This window comes from Protobothrops mucrosquamatus, unplaced genomic scaffold (assembly GCF_001527695.2).
Source record: "Protobothrops mucrosquamatus isolate PMUCROS unplaced genomic scaffold, P.Mucros_1.0 scaffold1613, whole genome shotgun sequence".
NCBI classification, from domain to species: domain Eukaryota; kingdom Metazoa; phylum Chordata; class Lepidosauria; order Squamata; family Viperidae; genus Protobothrops; species Protobothrops mucrosquamatus.
The window spans coordinates 99,372-122,431 of NW_015387775.1; the positions used below are offsets into that span (position 1 = coordinate 99,372).

At 37.7% G+C, this 23,060-nt stretch overlaps 2 protein-coding genes across 2 annotated transcripts in view; both read right to left on the reverse strand.

The window, feature by feature from the left end:
• Positions 1-4,932, reverse strand: part of PRDM15 (PR/SET domain 15) — a 42,221-nt gene extending 37,289 nt beyond the window's left edge. Inside the window, exon 1 of the mRNA XM_015822588.2 lies at positions 4,911-4,932. The gene's annotated coding sequence lies outside the window, so the exon portion shown is untranslated. The remainder of the gene's footprint in view (positions 1-4,910) is intronic.
• Positions 4,933-11,623: 6,691 nt separating this feature from the next.
• C2CD2 (C2 calcium dependent domain containing 2) overlaps positions 11,624-23,060 on the reverse strand; it is a 23,453-nt gene continuing 12,016 nt past the window's right edge. Inside the window, exons 7-13 of the mRNA XM_015822586.1 lie at positions 22,569-22,630; positions 20,350-20,477; positions 19,892-20,063; positions 18,476-18,589; positions 16,688-16,815; positions 14,737-15,052; positions 11,624-12,603 (exon numbers count right to left, since the gene is read on the reverse strand). Of these exons, the coding sequence (XP_015678072.1) occupies positions 12,383-12,603; positions 14,737-15,052; positions 16,688-16,815; positions 18,476-18,589; positions 19,892-20,063; positions 20,350-20,477; positions 22,569-22,630 (1,141 nt within the window). The 3' untranslated portion in view covers positions 11,624-12,382. The remainder of the gene's footprint in view (positions 12,604-14,736; positions 15,053-16,687; positions 16,816-18,475; positions 18,590-19,891; positions 20,064-20,349; positions 20,478-22,568; positions 22,631-23,060) is intronic.

Consider the following 23,060-nt stretch of genomic DNA (forward strand, 5'->3'; position numbering starts at 1 on the left):
AGACCCTGCAGAAAATAAGAGAAGGAAAGGAATAAATCATAACAAACTTATTAACAAATTGTTTCTTGTTTATTAGATTTATATACCACCTTTAGAACAAGATCTCAAGGCAGTATACACAGTACACCACACAACAGCATCTATGAGATAGGTTGGGTTGACAAAGACTGACTTGTTCAATATTGCCCAGTGAACTTCTGTAGCGGAGAGAGGACTGCAACATGGGTCTCTACCAACTCCTAATCCAGCATCTTAAACATACCACACTTTTCAAACAATACAGCTGTGCAAAGGGAGCACGTATTTCAATGGAGCTAAACTATTTCTCCAAACTGTTATATGGATTGCAAAGGATATTCTTTGCAATCCAAATAACAGTTTGGAGAAACACTGTTCTAGATTATTAACAGGAATTGACAATAGAAGTGTTTCCCGTTGCCTGTATGGTCAATGGATATATTAAATGGTATTAAATACTATTCAACTATTTCACACTAGTTTACTAAAACCAAGGCTGAAAGAAATGGATCATTGCATACGACTTAATTCTCCAGAGAAGGTTTTAATGTTGGGAAAAGCAGAAGCAAATAGGACAACCAACAGCAAGGTGGATGGACTGTCACAGTGGCAATGGGTACATCTTTTCAAGACCTGAAACACTGACATAGGGACAGACTGTGGAGAAAATCTATCTGAATGGTCACTAAGAGTTACCACTAACTCGATGGCATGAAAACGTATAAAATTGGTAAATTATCTGATGGAGCTGATCTCTGAAGTTAGCACATTTTGCTCCAAAGTCTAATCTTTAAGCCAACATAAAAACATTTTGCTCTTTGTCAAAATAATATTGCTGTTGCTAACAGACAATTCTGTATATTGCATAGGAGCTTTTGGATATAAAATTCTTTATTTTTGCTGTAGCGCTTAAATTTTCCTCACCTTTATTCCATGAATTTGATTGTAGAATTATTATTAGATGAGTTACATAATATAGTCACACAATGGGACAGTAGTCAATCTCTTTCCTGAATCTTTGTATGTGCTACAAAAATACACTACCTCCTACCATTCCTGCAGAAAGATTTAGTTTGGATGGATGAGACATTAAGAATCTATTTAACTGGAGGAAAAATTGTATTCGCCAGTAACAATTCTATAAAACAGAAGCCATTTTTAATCCCTGACAAAAGAACATTGATTGTATGAGATTTAAGCACTTAGGATCTAATTCTAAAACAGAGAATATTACCTTCCTTCCAGTGCATAGTATATATGATTTTTCTTTTTCTTTTAAACTGTACACCTCTACAGGATTCTATTATTTCAGCAGGGTTGATTCCCAGGCATGTTTTATAGTATTATGAATCTAACTTTAAGCAATTTTTTTCTTAAAAAACAACAACATACATATGGTTATATTGCTTGATTTTTAGCATTTTAGAATTTTCATAGTGCAATCCTAAATCTCAACTGAAAAAAATCACTGAATTCATTGGAGCTTGCTTATCAATATTAGGGTAACAGCTATATTCCCTTACTGTTTTACATCTTTGCTAGTTTTTGGCAATCATGATGTGCTTTCACTGAAGAAAGGACATGGAGGGTGAGAGCTATGAGAACTTATTTAGTTCTTACAGTTTTAAAAGTTAGTTTTATAGTCAGATGAACACTCTCTGAGTGGCATAAAACCATGATACATGAATACTCAGGACTAAATCTTAGACTCCAATGTCGAGGTAACTGTATCAGAGGCTTCAACCAGTAGAATTGCAAAAAGAATGTTGAACTGTAGTTTCAAAACAACCCTCCTTAATTCTTACTCTGCTATAAGCTTTGGAAGATAGATAAGCAAGGGATCAAAATTACTCTGCTTATTTCATAGCAGGAATTGTGAGAATGGAGGGGAAAGAAACTATTAATCAATCTTATAAAGTCACACACCAACAAAATAACAAAAACAAGATTAATATATTTTACACTGAGATGCGGGATTTCTGTAAAAAATCCTAAACCCTTATGTCCCTATTAATAAAATGGTTCTGTTACCTTTTAAAATACTATTTTAAGAGTCCAAACACCAAATTCCAATTCGCTATAAAAATAATGATAGTCACTGCAATGCTGTCATTTAAAAACAATATATATGAATAGTGACACCAACTGAAGAAATAACATCAGTTGGTAAAAATAGTTCATATCTGCACTAATCTGTTCAGTGGTATATTATTCTTCAGGCTAAGTGAGATAAAAATCTAATAAATTTAAGAAACTCAATCAGAAGAGTCGTATCATTATGTCATAAGTGAGTGTTAAGGAAAAGGATGGCCATCTGAACGAACCGTTTAACACCAACTCTAAACAATGCAAAATTTAAAATATAAACATATACTATAAAACTATTTGCCCAATCAACAGATTTTTTATTCATTTACATTAAAAATAAGATAAAATGTGGGTGGGAGATGACAGAGTAATATATGAATTCATACTTGAATTGAGTCCCGCCCCAAATCCACTTCATGTCTTACAGTAGTCTCTTCCAGTATTTAAGGTTGCCTTAATTTCAAGCCTGAGCAATTCCTTTAAAATGTAAAGAATCCTTGGTTGCTTATATGAATGTGACACAACTGACCCCTACTGGCTCCAGAGAGTTACTAAAATTGTGTAATCCATACATATTGAAGAAAAATGCAATATACTTTTGACAACATTTCTTTGGTGATAAAAAATGTCGTCCTATTTATAACCAATACCAAGAGTACAGTAGATGGAATGTATCAGTGCAACTGAATGGAAGAAAGAAAATTAAAACTATACTCACTTACCTGGAAATAAATCAGTTAACAAATTTAGTTCTAAGTTCTAATTTAGTTCATTTACAGAATAGTAATTATGTGAGATTTTAACAATTATTACTTTAGAGATGAAATAGAATTAGTGCTGCAATAAAATGAACTATCGGAAAAATTCTAGAAAATATAGGATATTATCTTATACATTTTAAGATGAAAATATGTCACTGCAAATCCAGACAGAAAACACTTAAAAATAACAAGTCTGAAATAAAAGCATACATTCTGCTAAAACATCATATAACTATAATTAAAAGTGTCCCTGTCCAAATGTCATTCTTCTGGTTCTTCCAAAGTACATGTAACATAGCATATGTATTAAGTTTTGTCAGAAAACAGTGAAATATGGCCCTAAATTAAAGCAAATAGCATAAAACTTATGTCCACTTTTGATCTTTCATTATTTTAATTTTGAAACACAATCAGTGAGATTTAATGGTGATTAATTGTGGAATTCCATACAGTACACATATATTTAGATGTTCCATTGAATACTGTAGACAGAACTTGCCATTCCGACACTATTTCTTCATATATCACTCTCCCTAATAAATCTGTAATCACTAACTCCATTATAGAGGAAGAAATGTTTACTACTGTGCAAGAATAGGAGATGCAAAATACGGTTTCAGAATATGTTTAATATTAACCACACCTGAAGAATTATCAAGTCGCTAGTGATCAATACAGTATTCCACTTCTTACTCTGCAAACGTAAGAGTGCAAAAATGGTAAAAATATGTGCTTTGCTTAAGGTTCCAAGTATTCTTTCCATGGTTTTGCTTATCCATGCAATAGACGTTTGGAGTTACTGTGCATACTGCACTTAAAAGAATGAGGTATGTGTTGGAGAATAAATTTGTGCGTAAAAGGGTCAAAGAGGTGGTCCCTTCCGTCTGATCGTAGAATAGGAGATGCAAAATATGGTTTCAGAATATGTTTAATATTAACCATGCCTTAAGAATTATCAAGTCGCTAGTGATCAATACAGTATTCCACTTCTTACTCTGCAAACATAAGAGTGCAAAAATGGTAAAAAATACGTGCTTTGCTTAAGGTTCCAAGTATTCTTTCCATGGTTTTGCTTATCCATGCAATAGGCGCTTGGAGTTACTTTGCATACTGCACTTAAAAGAATGAGGTATGTGTTGGAGAATAAATTTATGCGTAAAAGGGTCAAAGAGGTGGTCCCTTCCGTCTGATCGCTAAGAAAAAGCCCTTCGTGGATTTTGGAACAGGCTGTCGCAGAATCGAACAGGTGAGTTTTGCAGCAGTTGAAGCGCTGCATTCCAGATGTGGTGCGGTACTGTTCTTATACTGCCCTAGCCAGAGACCCGATGCCTACGAGAGAACAAACGTTGTGCCCGACCCAGCCAGACTAGAGAGCGCCTGGCTTTTTTCTTCGCCGATGGTTCGAGTCTCAGGTCCGGCCGAAGGAAGGAGGAAAGGAAGGATCCGAGGCGGCTCCGTCCTCCTCCTCCTCCTTCCTCTGCAGACGCCAAACCCCTTGCCCTTACTAGGCTGGCGAGTGGTACCCACAAAGGCCCATCCCACGGCTCGTTTTGTGCCTCCTTCTCGCTCTCAGGGTATCCCACCCGGTTCTGGCGCGGAATTAGGGGAAAAAGAAAGGGGAGGATGAGCGGAGGAGCTTCGACAGCCCAGGGCGGCGGCGGCAGCGGCAGAAGCAGCAGCAGGAGCAGGCAAGCCCGTCACCTCCACGCAGGGAGGCAGCGGCTTGCCTGGATCGGGCCGGGCTGGGGATCCGGGAGCGGCTCCGCCGGGTTTTGCCTCGGACCCACCTCACCCTTTCACAGTGCGCGCGGCCGCCGGCGGCTCCTGCCTGTAACAAAGAACAGGCGGCGTGGAGGACGCGAGCGGGACGGAGGGGAGGGAGGAGCAGGCGGCAGCACGGGCGGAGAAGGGACCCCGCCGCGCCGCCGTGGGAAACTCTACAGGTGAAAAAGGGCTCACCGGCACTGGGTCTCGCGCACAGGGCAAGGAGCAGTTCCTGGGAGTAAGAGAGAGGCGCGGATCAAAGCGGGGGCTTGGCATTACCTGTTTTTGGAATGTTGATACCCGGATCGAGTCCGGACTCCAGGTTCCGATCCGAGCCGGAAGTCACGCGCCACCGGAAGCTAACGTGTGACGTCGCAAAGCATCATGGGAATTGTAGTTCGGCATGGGATAAAGTTGGGTTGCTCGGACTAGAACGGACGGAAAAGTTGACAATTGTCAGCCAAGAAAGGAAAGGGGCGAATGACTGCCTTAGTGGCTGCTGTGTGGGCATTAAAGTACTGGCTCGATTACAACCATTCTATATCGAAGTCCGGGAGAAAGTCTGGCATTAACAGAATGCGAAGGCGCAGTCTTAGTAATAGAAGTGGATTGCCGTACCTAAAAGCAGTAGAATGAATAAAACCTGATTACCTGCAACTTTTGATCAAGCGGACGAATATGATCAAGCTAGTTTGGTTAATACAAAGTTAATTCAAGTTATCAACGATTGTTAACTGTCACTGGAGACTTGATTTTAAAATACAAGAATATGTCTTGAGTGGCATTCAGAATGGAGCTATAAGTATAGCTTTCAGTTCCATTTCTGTAATTAGGATATAAATTGAATAAATAAAGAAAATAAAACTGTTGTATCATAGTGTCTCAATATGAACATGGAGCAATACCTAAGGAGAAATTTCCTGACAGTTAGAACAATTAATCAATGAACAAGCTGCCTCCAGAAGTTAGTTGTGAATGCTCCAACACTGGAAGTTTTTAAGAAGAGACTGGACAACCATTTCCTGCCTGAGCAGGGGGTTGGACTAGAAGACCTCCAAGGTCCCTTCCAACTCTATATTATTATTATCATCATCATCATCGCCATCATCATCATCATCATCACCATCATTATTATTACCTGACTTCCAGACTGAAGGCTCATTTTCATCACTGTTGACCACTATTTTTAGAGGACAGGTCCTCAGTGAGACAGCTTTTTATCCCCAGTCCATTATGGAGGCAGATTTAATTTGTTTATAGCTGTTTCCATTTCAAAGCAGACTTTTTAATTTTATTCTGACACAAGCCTTGATGTACAGACAAACAACTACAGTGCATCTCATTCTTATTGATGGTCAGGAGCTGATATTTGATGAGTATCTACTGGCCAGTTGAGGCTACTGGGGGGGACTTGGCCTCTGGTCACTGAGGTCCATTCTCCATGTCCATTCCAACTTGAACACTGTAGGAGAAACATCTGGATTCTTTAGAAGCATTTGCCCCATAATATTTGACCTGCACTTCTACTTTAGGCCCTTCTATCAAAAAAATGTTTTTGAGCCGGAGAAAGCTCTGTTGGTGGTTTTGTCTGAAATAAGTTGTTCTTTCAATGAAGAATTTTGCATGTCTGTGTTTTGCATTGTCTTTATTACTTTGGAAAGCAGAACACCATTTTAAATATTATATGGGCTATTTTCTAGGTGCTGCTAGCTGGCCATTGATTATCAGCACCATTACTTTCCAGCAGGGCTTACCAATCTAGTATATTTGGAATCTGGGTTGAAACTGTCAATAGTTCTTCCAGTTACCCTGCCAGCCCAAGAAAGACCAACATTATCCAAAGATAGCCCAACTGAGAGGGTGATAGGGTAGAAGATCAGGCTAGGATGAAATGAGAGATAGCTCTCAAGCTGTGTCCTGTCAGTTTTCTCCTGCTTCACCCCAGCTTATTCTCTGCTCCATTCATGTGTCAAAAACTAGTATTCATATCTATATTAAAAAAAAAAACACTGGGTTGATGATATGGAGCATTTATATGACTTATGACTTTAAAGTTACATGCCTTAAGAAGAGCAATCCCCCCCCTGCAAAAACACACTTGCTGATGACACTAGTTGGATGGAGAAATAAAGCCAGGAGAATCTACCAATTAGTGCTCTTAAACTGTCCCTCAGCAAAACTGTATAGAGAGGACCATCCAGAAACCGCATTGCTGAGGCAGATTACAGCATGCCCATCAGAGCAGATCAAATTATGCTGGCAAATATTTCTGCCAACTCAGGTCCTGGAGGAATGAATGCAGTCATGAGGAAGAACCCTGGACTATCTTTGAATAGGCTGACCTGGCTGACTGAGTATGCTTTGATGTAGGAACATCCCAAGAGGATAATGTTAACTGCATAGTTGGTTGCTGCTGCATAGTTGTTGCTGCTGCCTAGTAATTCTCTCTTCACAAAAACCTTCAAACTTGTCTGTTGCTGTAACGGAGGAAAATTGCTGGAAGAGATTTCACTGCAATCTTTTCCAACTTGGGCCTGTTAATGCACTAGATAAGAACTCTTGTCATTCCCAGCTAAGTCCTGCCAATTGGGGCCCCTACCCAGTCCGTAAGCCAAACCACTTATTCTATTTTTACAGATATGTTGGTGGCTATTTGCATAAAATAGGGATGTGGATAGCCTGGGGAGTAGGTGAAGTTCATTTTCTTTTGAATGGAGTGAGGGAATCTATTCTTCCACAGAAGAGAGATAAAATAATGTTTCATTTTCAGCATTTCTATATTAGTAAAAGAAAGTAATTGAAGATTGTTTTCCAATTGTTTTCCTAGATTGTGCATGTGCAAGTAAATAACAGTTTCCATTATCTATCTCTATCTCTACCTTCCCTTTTCACATTTATGGGTGGTCTGTGTCTTCCTCTGTTGACTACCATCTGCCCACACCTCTTTAGTCTGAATGACATTCTGATGTCCTCACTGTACTCTCATGTCAGGTGGAACAACGAGTTGATGTCTCATTCACTTTTAGCATGCAGCTTGATGTCAACCATGTACAAGAAGTGGCTGATGATAATATCACTCTTGAATCTGTATCCGTATCTAGTCCTTGTGATTATCTGGCAGAGGGGATTCAAGCCTATGTAGAACAGCAATGGGCATAGTGCATCACTGTGGTATATGCTGCACATAATGGCTACTTGTGTGACCTACAGTATATTGAGTTGACTTCCAGTGTTGTCTTCAACAGTCACATTGAGCTTTTGAGGAAGGCTGTTAGTATCCTGTTGACTTTCTATACTTCTAGGTATTTGCAGATCTGTGAGTGTGGCATTGAGTCGTAAGCTTTCCTGTAGTCAATCCAGACTATGCAAAAATTGGTCTGTCTAGCCCTTGAGTCTTGGACAACTACTCTGTTTATGAGCAACTGGAATTTTGAGTCTCTGGTATTGTTCCCAATGCCCTTCCGAACTATGCTCATGTACTGGCCCATATAGTACAGTAGTTTGATGGCTTATGCCTGGTAGAACTTTATATGTATTTGTGCGTGGAAGGATCTTTCCTCCAACAGTTCTGATATGGTCCTTGTAACTTAATACCTCCAACTCGGCAACTTGATTTTCCCTCCTTTGCCTTATACAGATAGTCCTCAGGTTATGACAGCAATTGGGACTGGGATTGCCATTGCTAAATGATATAGTCTCAAGTAGGGAGTTTAGGAAGTGTCATGAGGATGTTTCATGAAGATGAGAGATATTGCAAGGAGGTCCTGGGGGGACCGGTGTAGGCCAGGATGAGGTGGGGGAGGTTGGGGGAAGGCTTGAGAGGCCTGGTGGAGGCTGCACATGAACACAGGAGGCCCAAGTGAAGGATGGTGCAGAGTGAGTGCAAGAAGTCCATTGGGATTTATTAAAGCTACATGCAACCTTCCCTGCTGGCTTCCCCATTGCCTTTGCTTGTGGGAAGCTGGCAGTGAAGATTGTAAATAGTATAAGTGAAACCAATTGCCAATCACCCAAATCATTGCAAGGGTTTTGCAATGGCCAGATGTTGAGGGCTAGTTAAAAGTGCCAGTCCTTCAGCACCGTCCCAACTTTGAATGATCACTGAGTGAGTGGTTGGTAAGTAAGGACTACCTGTACTGTACCAGAGGCAAAAAAAAATCTTCTTGATGTTTCCTTCAAGGTTAGATAGTTGATGCACATTTCAGTATAAACTGAAGGTTGTGTGAGTCTTCCCCTTTCTCAGTTTTGCATGAAATACAATCAGTCAAGAATATCAGGTTGGCTTTTGACAAAATAAAAATCCTACTTCTAAAGGAATACAGAGGCTTACAATAATAGGATGAAAAGTAGATTGGAATATACTGATACATCACACAGTATAGTTTTCTTTTTTAATAACTGCAATGAAATGACCTCAGCTTATACAATTAAAATGGAGGAGTTAGGATTTTGTAGTCGGGTTTTGATTCAGTAAAATAAAACATTTTAAATTCTAAGCATAATGCTTCTTTGCATCATGAGTTGAGATTCTAAGGTTAATAATAATAATTAAGAAATCTGATTTCTTCTTATTCTTAATCTAGAACTTGAATTCAACTCAGTGCATGAATTCAGCTACTATAGCTGCATCTCACAATTGTAGGCTTATCTAATATTTGAAATCAGACCATAATAATATCATCATAGTTAATATATGAGAGAAAAGATGTAATACTATAAGTTGATTTTATGCTACATGAAAAAATAGTTTTACCAATAATAATTGCTAATTGCTAATATACAGTGTGATTTTATGTCTTGAATTAGGATAGTCCCCATGTGTAAAGTTAGAAAAATTTAAACATCTGACTCTGTTCCCGGGTGCCTATGCTATGGTTTTCATCCATGTAAATCTCATAAAAGCATTCAAAAGCCTAAACAGGAGACAAGTGGAAAGAAGAAAACTGCATTTTTGCAGTTCTGAGTGCCATAAAAAAGTCCTTCATTTTCTTTCCATAAAACCAACTTGAAATGTCATCTACCCTACCTACTGTCTGAAGTAATCTTGAAAAGCATTCAGTTTCTCTGGATGTTACTACTAATTAATAATTGCAATATCTGTGTTGGGCACATTTGGGCAAGCTAATGTTAAAAAAGGAAGACAACAATATTAATTCTTTTTTAGGAATTCCTTTTTAGGAAACCCCACATATCATCAAATGATAAAAGGCAAAAATCAGAGGTTTTGCAAAGCTTCCCTTGTCTACCGAAATGGGGCATAAATATTCAATTAATTTCAGAAGAATATGAGCAAGCTGTTTCTAATGATTTACATTTTAACTATATTTTAAATTTCGTAAATCAACTTGTATCTTCCTTATATAATCATTTTGCTTTGAACAGAAGTAATGTTGGTCAGTATGTCATTCCACTGCAGTATCAGGATGCTACTAGAGCTGTGGTGGCGCAGTGGTTAGAATGCAGGCTAATTCAGCTCACTGCCAGGAGTCTGATCCTCACTGGCTCAAGATTGGTAAGGATCCGAGGTGAGGATCCGAGGTCAGTAAAATGGGGTCGACTCTGTAAACCGTTTGGAGAGTGCTGTAAAGCACTATAAAACAGTATATAAGTCTAAGTGCTATTCCTACTCATTTCTATTATAGCGATTAAGATAAAAATCACAAACCACGTGACATACCTTTGGTACTTTTCTTTAAAATCCAGCAACATAGTTTTGAGTCATTCAAATAACAGTTTTAAATGCGTTCAAGTATTTGTAAGAGTCACAGAACAAGTCCTGTGCCAACATAAAGCTATACAATTTTTTAAAAAGACAAGACGGAATGTCATGCAAACTGATTCTAACTCCAGGTACATGGAAGCAAGTTTACATCCAAAGATATGTGTCTAAGATAATCATAGCATAGGTAGTCCTTGCTTAACAACCATTTATTCAGTGACTGTTTGAAGTTATGACACTGAACGGAAATTCTGGTCCCAGTTAGGGTTGTTAAGCAAGGATAACCTGCACTTACTGTGAAAATAAAGCATTTCATATAGATAACCCCGTAGCAGTCAGTTTATAATATGCTGTCATTACAAAAATTAGAATTTGCATAACTTTCCAGAAATTGCTGTTTCATTTCAGTAATGTTCTTTTGTATGTTGGACTTCAATAGACTGTATTCTTAACATCATTACTGCAGTTTATGCAAATCATTGATCCACAGGAGGAGCAACCTCATTTCTATGAATCCTCTTCATTTATTGATTTAAATCACAGTGATGAAACTGGCACCAGATTTACCCTGAATAAATGCAATATAGAACTTGATTCTAGGATCTACAATCAAGCCACATATTCCACAACAAATCCCCACTGAGTCAGAATACGTAATGTTTGGTAAGATAGACAGAAATACACTTTTTTAAATGAGCAAGTTATAATATTGAATATAAAGAAATGGGGAACACGTCCCCTTATTTTTTTCAAATAAGCAATTTGTGTCAAAACAGAAATATAATAGTTGAAACTGAAAAAGATTGCACTCTAATGTTCTAATGTTACCTGTCAGCAGTGCTTTTTTTCTAAAAAAAAAAAAAAAAAAAGGTGCCGGAACTCACACATGTCATACAACCTGCCTTGTCTACCCTACAAGGTTCCATCCAAAAAAGGTGCCGGAACTCCGTTCTGGGCGTTCTATGAGAAAAAAAGCCCTGCCTGTCAATATGCTGCTATTAAAGTATTAATATACTGTATTTTAGGATTTCCAAGGCACATTGCAATATTGGCAATGTTGTTTCCAAGTATTGTGGAAGTAAGAAAAGTAAGCTTCAGTAATCTGTGGGCTCATTATCCTAGAGACTAAAAGGATATCTACAGAACAAAAAAAATTAGATTCCTAATAAGTATTTATATAAATTACCAGTTTGAATTACTAGCATCTATCAGAAGCAATACCATTTTATATTTATTTAACAACAACTGTATCAGATTTCCCAATTCAATATTTTATTTTCTCTCTAGAAACATGTTAAGGCTGAAATTTTATGCGAATTATTCCTATACATATACACACAAGTGCATACATATACACATGTGTGCACAAACATACAATTGCACAGTAAAATATTTCCCAGATCATAAATCTGAAGGAATATGGTAGCATGTTTTCAGATTTCATTAAAAGGTATACACTTTCATGAGCTGCAGTTTATTTCATCAGCCTTCATAAAGTTCATGAAAGCTTATGCATATTAATAACATGTGTTAGTCTGCAAAAGTGAACCCAGACTCCGTATGATTTTTGGATCTCATAGACTCCTATAGATCTCTCCTACAATTTTCTTAAATCAATCAACCCTTATCACAATTTATTGTTTCCATTTTCCTGCAGGCACAATAGCTCATTTAAAATTTGCATTGTGGCTCTTTAAAAATGCAACCACTACAGATATGTATTAATGCAATAGTTTTTCATTGTAACTCTCAGCTATATTTGAATTTCAAGCAAAAACATATTTTAAACCTGATTTTTAGAAATTATATTTTAGACTAAAGCCTACTGAATTAAATTAGCTAATTTTCCAAATAAATATGAATTATTCTCTACAGTTTAATAACCATAGTTCTAACTCCAATTATTCCCTAATTATGCTTTATTATCTTCTGTGAATCACCTTGCTAGTAAACCTCATAAACTATATGGTAGTTCATTTTTCTGTAAACAATTGGTCATGTGCAGCTAATATAATTTGGCAGGTTCTAGACTTTATGCATGTGGTCCAACTGATGAGCCATTTAGTTTGGTTTTGCTCTTAAAAATAGTTTTCTTGTTTAGAATTCGTGTTAAGGTTCCTCCTTTCTTTTGAGTACCATCAGATCTGGGTTGCTGTAGGTAGGAGAGATCATTATGTGATTGGCTCATTCCTGGGTCTTTTTTATGGTGTCTTCGAAGAAAAAATAACTTTGCACTCTTTTTTAATATTCCACCTGCAACAATGAAAATATATAGTTAGCTTCACAAATCAACTTTATTTGAAACACTGAAGTTCCCTAAACTATGGCAACTGAGTGCTCTATAACTTAATGTTTCTGAGCACCACAACAAAAGGCAGGAGCTACAGACATGGTACACCCCTTTTCATGTGTACCTGATAGTTATAGTATCTGCAGGACCCTCAAATTTAAGGTTTTTTTTTTTTTTTTTTTTAAAAATCTGAAATCTCAGAACATTAGGCTCCCACCTGAAACTGGTAAAATTTTGAGCTTACAATGACAAATTCATAATATACAGTAATGTTTCTCAACCTTGGCGATTTGAAGATGTGTGGACTTTAACTCCCAGACTTAGTATAACTGATGGGGAATTCTGGGAGTTGAAGTCTACACATCTTCCAACTACCAAGGTTGAGAAACACTGATATACAGTATACATTTTAACAACAGAAATATTTTAGATACCAAAATGCCAGGAACAATCCACATTAACCTTGCAGACCCCCAGGGTTTCCTGAACCACAGGAAATCATTAATCATTAAGTCATTAATCTCAGAGAAGAGGAACTAAGACTGAAATAGTGGTGTTCTTAAAAGACTTCTAGTTATATCACCATAATATTTCATATGCCTGTGGATCTCCCTCAGATGTAGCAAACTGAAACATGTCAAGAGAAGTTTATCTTTATATTTGATATGCTTATTGAAATGCATCAAATGAGTCCTTAAATCACTCTGATAGTTGGGAGTTTGAGAGAAAATAGCTGAAAACACAATTATATATATTATATATTGGTGATTTCCTACAAGTGTCCCTTTTGTGCTAAAAATGTTAGCCATTTCTTATTAGTGATGACTATGCAGAACAAGAAAGAGGTTTTCCATAGGAAATTTCCTTGATGTAAGAGAAAACAAATTTTCAAATAGTAACGATTTCTCAGTTATCTCTTGGGAAAGAAATAACATAGACTTGCTGAATCAGCGAATAGAAAAACATGGATAAAATCCAGATAAAAGAAAACAGATTGAATTGGCTCAGATTTCAACAAGAAAAGTTAAAGCATTATCTCTCCCTCTCTCTCTCCCTCTCTGCCTCCTTCCCCCCCCCCCCAGTAAACCAGCTAAACTGAATGAATAGGTTTTACTTCAAATCTGCTCATCAGGTTTTTGCTACTATTAGAAAATAAATGCAATTCTGGCTCACTTTTATTAAGTTTGTTTTTACTAATTACTCGTTTTAAATTAAACTTCAAGTAAGTACTTTAGTAGCAATTAAGTCTAGAAATAATTTCAGATTTTTTGGGTCTATAATGTATTCAAATATATTCAATCTTTTGGGACTAAATAGGGAACAAAGGAGAAATAGAAAAGGAAACTGCATTATCCTATTGGAAGAAGGAACAAGACATCAAATGTTTCTATGTGTGATGGTACAAATATGTTGGTAGATATTCAGCAAATATAAAATTATGATTTTAAATTAAACATTCCATAAATTAAATGTACAATTTTTTTATATTGAGCAGACTTTTCTTCAAAATATGTCAAAAATAATCAGAATTAAAACTACAGTACAAGGAAAACCAATAACAGCTTTGCTTAGCATCACTACCTCAAAAAACTTTATTTGCATATTTTGAACAACATAGAGTTACTATTTTATTTTCAAAAGTATGCCAAGAGTTACCAAACTTTGGGAGGAAAAAAAGTAAAGTACAAGAGGAACTGGCAAGAAGTACCACCAGCTTTCTTCTAATCCCCATTCACAACCCCGATGTGAGACACACACACACAGTGATATGCTATACATTTTCTAAGTGTGCCCAAAGCTCAATAATATTGCCTTCCCTTTAAACACAAGAGTGATTAGAGCAGCTTCTGGCACTCTAAAAAGGTTTGGACTGGAATTCCAAAAGATGCCTAGAACAGACGTGGGGAACTGTGGCCCCTTTATGACTTGTGGACTTCAACTCTCAGAATTCCTGAGCCAGCATAGCTGCCTTGGGAATTCTGGGGGTTGAAGTCCACAAGTCAAAAAAGGGCCACAATTCCCCACCCCTGTTTTAGAAAATGCCTAACTGGAGAAGGCTATACCATTGATACCCCTTTAAGAGAAAAGGTTCATACCTTTGGACTTCTTCACAGTTTCAGATTCTGAGATGCTTACAGAGCTCCCTGATATCTTATCACAGTCTTGGTCTAGTAGTGCATTGTTGTGCCATTGATGGCGACTGTCATCTAAGGTCCATGCACCATGGCTGTGTTCCTGGGGTTCTTCAAGGGCAGATATCGTTTGAGAGGCAGCTAGTGATACTGTTTCATCTGAAGGGGATTGTGCAAGACACCCTTCAACGCTAAAAGTATCATCTTGTCTACAGGAGCCATCCATGGCTGCTGCATAGTCCATCATGAGTGCAGTTTTGCTGTCCTGAGATAAATTAGTCTGAAATATGAAAAACAAATACCGCAGCCAGAACACTATTAGTTTGGAATAAAATTAGGATCAAAAATAATTTTTAGATATGCTTAGATATTTGTGGCAATGTTCCATCACACACACTTGGACATGCTGTGGATATAAAAAGTGGGCTTCCTTTAATTTCATAACCATGTTTATTTTTCCCTATGTTCTTCCTACTGTTTAAAATAACTTTTAAAGTAAAATTTAATACAAATATTTCTTTTATAAAATCATATATAATGGGGCAGGGAGCCTATTTGGAAATACACACCCATAGATCTTTAGTCACTGGGGGATGAAATAGAAGTGGTTAAAATCTGCTTGATTTCTTGGTCTTCTTGTATAAACCATCAAATGGTACAGCATCTCTTAGGAATTGGCTCTTGCCTCTTTAAGCATTTTCCCCTGTTCTTTTCCTTCTCGTCCACAGCATGTGACCCTTTTCTCTCTAGGGCCTACCTAACATTTTGCCCAGGATCATTTCTCCTTTGGTTCTCAGCTTTAGCCACCCGTCTCCTCTCTTTCTTCAATGGCCTTTTCTTCTTCCCCACATCTTTTGTCATACACACTCATTTCTGAATTCATTGCCCATTCTCGTCTTTTAAATATCCATATTTGGGCTCTACATGTCTTAGTGTAGTGCAACTTGGGATCTCTTCTAATTTATGTTCATGTAGCTACTCCTATGAAAAATTTCCAAGGCCAAATTATCCTTTCATATCCAGCACAAAACCTGGTATGTTTGAACTAATTCTACTTTGTTTATTTGTGTCAGAAGCATCACAATTAAATTAAGTCATACTATACAACATCATTTTTTTAATATAAAATACAAGATTAAAATATGTACAAATTAAACAAGTCTTGCCCAGGAACTAGCAGTATTATGTTTTGTTGCACTGCCATGAGGTCCTCAAGTGTACACTGGTCAGGACATAAGGAGCAGGTATACTATACATATGACATGAAAGGAGCCTCCCCAAAGAATGTATGTTGTTAACATATTCGGGCGTCCCCTAGGCAACAGTTTATAGCTGGCTAATCCTTTCAATCCAGAAGCATCCAAAGTGTATGAGGTGATCATTTCCTTCTGTGACACTAATTCTACTAGAGACATTATTCTTTCAGAAGCCAGGATATTTTTGACAGTAGTAGCCAATCACTGCCGGGAATATCTTTAATGTCACCAAACTGCCATGGGTATTACATCACATATTTCAATAACAAAATTAGAAACTGGTTTATACAGGCCTGAAAAAAATACTTCTTCTTCACTTCTAGACAAATTTTAATTAATTAACTCATTACATTTATACACTGCCTGATTCTAATGACCATTATTTTTACCCTAAGTATCATACAGAGAAGCACAAATTATTGTTTTTGTTTTTACTCCATGACATGAAAAGCTTTAGCAACAATTAATGTAATATTTCTGACGCTTGCAGTATTCAGAAGAAATGTCTTTTCTTCTCTGGGAAACCATGTCTTAGTCTAAACATTCAACTTCAAAATAGCATATAAACCCAGTGGGGAGTTTTTTTTAAAGAAATTTTAGTAGAAAAAATACCTGGTCTTGAATTCATTAAATAAAAAACAGTCATGATTATTTTGTACCTTTGAAATCCCTGATATTATGATGGTGCTTTTTTTTCTGGGAGATTTGAACTTTTGCTTTGCAGATTCACTGAGCTGTTGAATGGCTACTTCAGCCACAGGATCTGTGCCATTCAACACCAGTAACTCTGCCAAAATAAATACATAAATAAGAAAAATGACTAGATAAAATAATAAAGTGCACAATACAGAATCAAGCATAAATAAATGCCCTAGTAGAAAGGTATTGTTTTGTATAAATTAAAATTCAATACTTTAAAAACTAAACCAATATTTTTCCATTGCTTTGCATTTCAAGAAACAGTTCTGAGAATTTTGCTTGCATTTCATCAATATTTAATTCAAAGTTTAAATATACATGTAATCAAAATACATTATTTGAATAGTATAGGTCAGTGGTGGCGAACCTATGGCACGCGTGCCAGAGGCGGCACTCGGAGCCCTCTCTGTGGGCACGCGCGCCATGCCCTGGAGATGGCAACCATCCCTCTTCAACCAGCCGCCCGCTAACTCGCCAAGGTCCCATGTGGCTGGATGCATCCCAGCACCCATGCGCTCGCTGGCCTCTGTGTGCGGGGGCCGATGGTGTCAAGCAGCAGCTGCCCCGGCCCCTGCCTCACCTTGCCCTGTGACAATGGCACCCCTGCCTCGCCTCACCTCGCAGGACGAGCCTCCTGCCCACCGCCCCACATCCCAGTGACCCCCTGAATCTCCTTCAAATCTGCCCGGCCCCCACAGGCGTCCCTCCCCACGAGCAACATCGAGGTGATCACGCCCACCTTGGCCACACCCAACCACTCTGCCATGACCACAGCCACGCACACCCAATGGGCCACGCCCACCTGGCACCTGGCGATAAATAAGTGGGTTTTGGTTTGCAGTTTGGGCACTCAGGCTCTAAAAGGTTCGCCATCACTGGTATAGGTTATGTGATAAACAACTTCATATCAAATTAGTCCTAAGTATTTCAGAGGCAGATTTGCTTTTCAGGTTCTATCAACCGGTTTCTTGTAACTAAATACCAGTGATTAGAAGCAGCACTCATTGAAATGGAATGCATGTTTTTCTGTAGTTTTTCCTTTTTTAAAACACCGATAAAGAGGAATATATACAATCAATGCATTTATTATTACTCCCTGATTTCAGTGTGATTAGTAGCTCAAAACATGTAAGAAATAATTAGAAATAGAGGCAGAAATTCCTGTCTTTATGACATATCATAATCTGTTTAAAAGAAAAAAAATTAGCACATGACAAATTCAGGAGAAATCCCACAGAACCTCTTTATTTGTCAAAGGAGCAGATTGGAGTAGTAGTACTTTCTTAATATTTCATAGAAGATACCCACTGATATTTTATATTTCCTATGGCATTATCATAACTATAACTCTCTTAGTGGAAGATTATGACGTGGTAGAAAATGCAGTGAACTTTTAGCATGTTTTCTTCATAAAAGCAAGAATGAACCGCTAGATATTCCTTTCCAATTCAAATTGCTCAATTTCTATGCCTTTGTTAAGTTTAAGTATTATTGTTCACCTTGGCACGTATGGCAGACATGGAAATCGGGCTTATCATTATTCTGTATGAAGTAAGTCATCGTATCAAACAGGCATTTTTTTTGGAAGGGGGAAATAACTTAACCTAGTGTCTTACAATTCAAAATCAGTTGTAAAACTGACCCTAAAAACCATCACATGCAAGCTGAATGTTTGCTTGATATCAGTTTATTAGAGTCCCACTGTCTGAAGATTGTCCCATGCCTCTCTAAAGAAAACACAAACTCACCAGTATCTGAGGAAGATAAAGCCTTGCTTACTGAAACATTCTGACAATGGATTGCTTGAATTGATAAATCCTTTTCAATCCTTTTCAGTTTAGCAGGACTTTGAACTGGTGAAACTGTTAGATAAAACAGCTTGATTATTGTTTCATTTATACATTACAAAAGACAAACCCAGCAAAACATTCACCTTTTGCAAATGGATAATATATTAAATACATAGATCTGATCAGTTACTATACTAAGCCATATTGCTGATTGTTTGCTTAGCTTAAAGCAGTGTATGAATCCATTTATTGAAATATATACAGCATGATGTGCATATGGTGGTTCATTCAACAAACCACAATTAAGCAAATTATTGCTACTGTAATGTATGATTCCAATCTATCATCTACTTCATTTCAGGTTTTTTTAAAAATTATGCTTTCTGGGATACGAACATATACTGTCTGGAAATTCAAGAGACAGATAACCATTTATAAGACAGTCAGACCACAGAGTTACTGTTTGTAATTCTTTCTCATAGCACAGAATTTTCACTCTTATTTTTGTTTTGAAGCAACATTCACAGTACAACATGTAACATCTGTTTGTTTTGTACAGCATAGTTAATTTACTATCATGCTTGGAACGGATTTAGACTTATGTATCAGAAGTAATAACTAGCTTATTACTACTACTAGCTACCACTGTACTCCTGTATTTTATTTATTACTGCAATATAATTTTACCTGCAGAGTTAATCATTAATGAAGCAGGAAGGGAAATCTTTCTCTCTTCTGCAATCTTCCATGTGCCTTGAAGATTTGCCTGAGGTGTTGGGCAACTCTCCCAAACAGAATTAGCAAAGAAACTGAATGATGTTGGATTTTGCTTAATCATCTGAAGCCTATTTTTTCCAATGTTTAACTTGCAAGATTTTGCAAATAGGTGCACAAAACAAAGAAACATGATTCCTCCTTTTTGTTCACTGCATTTATGTGAAACAGGATTTTCACAGTGTGAAAGAAGCAAGCGCAGAAGCCAAAACACTAATCCCATTAAAAATCTTTTGTGCAAAGAAAGAAAGAAGTAATCAATCACTTCTTTTATATGCAGAAGCGAAGTGGTTGTTACAAGGTAAAATGTAAGGCTATTTAAGGTTCATTACTATTTTTAATTGATTCAAAGGTTGAACATTTTTAAAATTACATAATTAAAGTAATCGAATCACTTTTTTCATTCTAAAAAAAATATCCTCCTTTTTAAGAACTAGCATGCATGTTATCTCTCAGTATCTTCAGTCCCAGAACGTTCCACAGCCAAATAGGTTTGAAAAGTAATGAGTCAATCCAAGTTGTATCCTGTCTTTCATCTTACAAATTTGTCTTAAAAGGTCAAGTTCTTAGAGCAAGGTAGACTTCCTCTTGGATTCTCACCTGAGTGCAGAATAGATGATCTCCCTTCCACTAAAGTCTTGGCTTTCACAGCAGTTACAGTAGTGACCACAGTCCCACAGGGCATCACAGTTCGATCCTTTTCTACTTTTGCAACAGGAAGCTTGGCAGGAACCTGCAGTGATTTTGCTTCTGAAGGTTCTATGTATAAGAACTAAAGAAAGAGAAGTTTACTTGGCATCTTAAAATAAGGATAGTTGAACATATATCTTCTATTTTATGGGGAAAAGAATTCCAAAAACCTGTAAGAGTCAACATAGTCGCACTCTTTTTTTTAAAAAAAAAAAAATCATGTACAAACAGATGGCCTCTGATGGGCTTGAGATGGGGGTAACTTTACTGTTGTGTCTACATTTTACCATTGTATGCATAATGACTCAAATGAGTTGGGTCAGGATATATTCAAGAAAAGAAAATTCAGGTAATTTTAAACTTTGTACCTCTGCAGAGACAGATCCTATTGCAGAGCTATTATTGCTGATTTGGCTGTTTAATGCAAAACTTTGCAGTCCAGAAGGCTGTTTCCTGAATAAATCCAAAGGAACACTAGCAGAAACAGAAGAGTCACCTGAATAAAACAGAAGCAATTTATTAAAATTTTCAGTACTGAAAATTATGCTGAGAACAAGCTTTAAATATTTTGGGACATATTATATTAAAAAATATAATTATCTTGAAAGTAAAGCAAAAAAGAAGTTACTATTTCCACTGTACCATTTATGACTTCATAAGGAAATCACTCAGGAAGTAGATATTGGGGCTCTGAGTCCTGCCATTTATGTTTAGACCCATATCCCTCCTGATTGGTTAAGGCCACCTTGGAGACATGTTCCACCTCTTTTAAAGAAAGTGATGGTTCATCCTCTCCTCAAGAGGACATTCAACAATACCGGAAAACTTTTGTCCAATCTTCAATCTTTTCTTTTTAGAGATTATTGAGATGGTGGTAGTCTTTGCAGCTTCAAAGGGGCATGAAAGAAACAGATTTCCAGGATTATTTTCATTTGGGTATCAAGCCATACTATCAGGGTCACTTAATGGATAATCTCTGCAGGCTTGCGATGGGGCAGTGCATCTGTACTAGGCCTCCTTGATCCCTCAACAGTCTTCAGTATCATTGAGTATGGTATCCTTCTGAACAGACTTAGGAAGCTGGAAGTGCAGAGCACAGTTTTATGATGGTTCTCCTCTTTTTAAATTGGTTCCGGTTCTGGTGGGGCAGAGAGGACCAGCCCTAATCCTATTTTGCAAGTTCCTGAGGCCTAATTTCCAATTTAACATCTACAGTATATGAAACAATTGACGAGGAATCTATTGGCAGAGAATCAACAGCATGTTCAGTTATACATCTTTGCCCATGTTCTATATAGGCTTCTGGGTGCAATTCAAGATTCTGTTTGTCATTTGTAAAGCCTTGCATTGCATAAGGTCAAGTTACTAGTGGTTACTAGTTACCCCAGTGGTTTTTGTTCATTTCTCCTCAGCTGTCAGGACCGCTTTGTGAAACAATAGCTATTATATACCGCTTCATAATGCTTTACAGCCCTCTGTAAGCAAGTTACAGAGTCAGCATGTTGCCCTCAACAATCTGGGTCCTCATTAAGCCGACCCCGGAAGAATGGAAGGCTGAGTCAACCTTGAGCCATTCAGAATCGAACTCCTGGAGTGAGCAGTGAGTTAGCCTGCAGTGCTGCATTCTAACCACTGCGCCACCACAGTAGGACCAAGGATGCTTCTCTGTCATTATGCTTGTCCCATGGAATAGCCTCCTTCCCGAGATCCAGACAGCCCTGAATCTGTTGACTTTCTGGAAAGCCTTGAAGGCCTTTTCCTCAAGTATTAGGGCTAGGATAATAATAGAGGGCAGCATATGTGTTTTGCTTTTTTTTTACTGTTAGTCACACACACAAGAGAAGCCTCATTTATTTTTAATTTGGTGTTTCCTTGTGGCTTTTATTATATTTTTGTAAGTTGCTCAGAGTTACCTCATTATGATTTGCAGCCATATAAATCTGCTAAATCAGCGGTTCTCAACCTATGGGTCGCGACCCCATTTGGGGTCGATCGACCATTTCACGGGGGTCGCCAAGCAAGGCTGTCCGCCATTTTTTTTCCCCTTTTCCGGCGGGTGCCTTACCTCCCTTGAGCTGGGCCAGCTGGTGTTCGGCCTGCTCCGTCTCTGCCGCTTGCCAGCTACGCCTCGGCCAGTGCAGGGGGTGGAACCACGCATGTGCGGCGCTCCCAGGCAGGGAAAGTCCTCGACTTACGACCGGTTGGGTAGTCCTTGACTTACGACCGGTTTAGTCCTCGACTTACGACCGGTTTAGTCCCCGACTTACGACCAGTTGGGGGTCGCGGCATTAAAAAGGTTGAGAACCACTGTGCTAAATAGTTGTGACCTTGTGGTATTTAATGGCTGGATGATCCTCTTTTTTCTGAAGCTAAACGGGTTAGTCATTAGATAGTTAAACAAGATCTCGGGTTTCACTGTTTGCTCAGTGATCACTGAGGAAAGAATAGCTGGAGAAATGACACCTGGGTTTCTATGGTATTCAACAGTTTCTCCTGCTGCACTCATTGGGCATTCTCCTCAGTTTTACAAACACAGAAGATAAGTTAAAGCACCTCTTTGGAAAGAATAAGTCTCTACAATACTTACCATCCAACTCCCCATTTTCCACAATGTTGATTTGCAGCTCTTTTGATTTGGCATTTAATTCACTGTGAACAAACAAAACTTGTAGTTAACAAAGCATTCAAATATATATGCACACACACACACACACACACACATACACACACACACATATTCCCGTATTTTAAAACATGGTCTCTTAACTGCATAATGGAATTTCTGCTTGCCAATGTAAAGGAACCACCTGCTTGGAAGGAAAAAAACATCCCAAATGCTGGCAAGAACATTATTTTGTTAGCAAAAACACAATCAACTTTATTAACAATTAATCATCAATAAACCTACTGAAGTACTGGAATGCAATGCTAGCATCATTTCACTAATTCAGTAAGTTTACCAATGTTTAATTTGTAGTATTTAAATTAAGTTAACTATAAAGAAAGTGTAGCTTTGTATTCAGCTGTTTCTATTTCTGTGGTTGGAATCTGCAATCATATTCCCACTCCTCCAGGAATA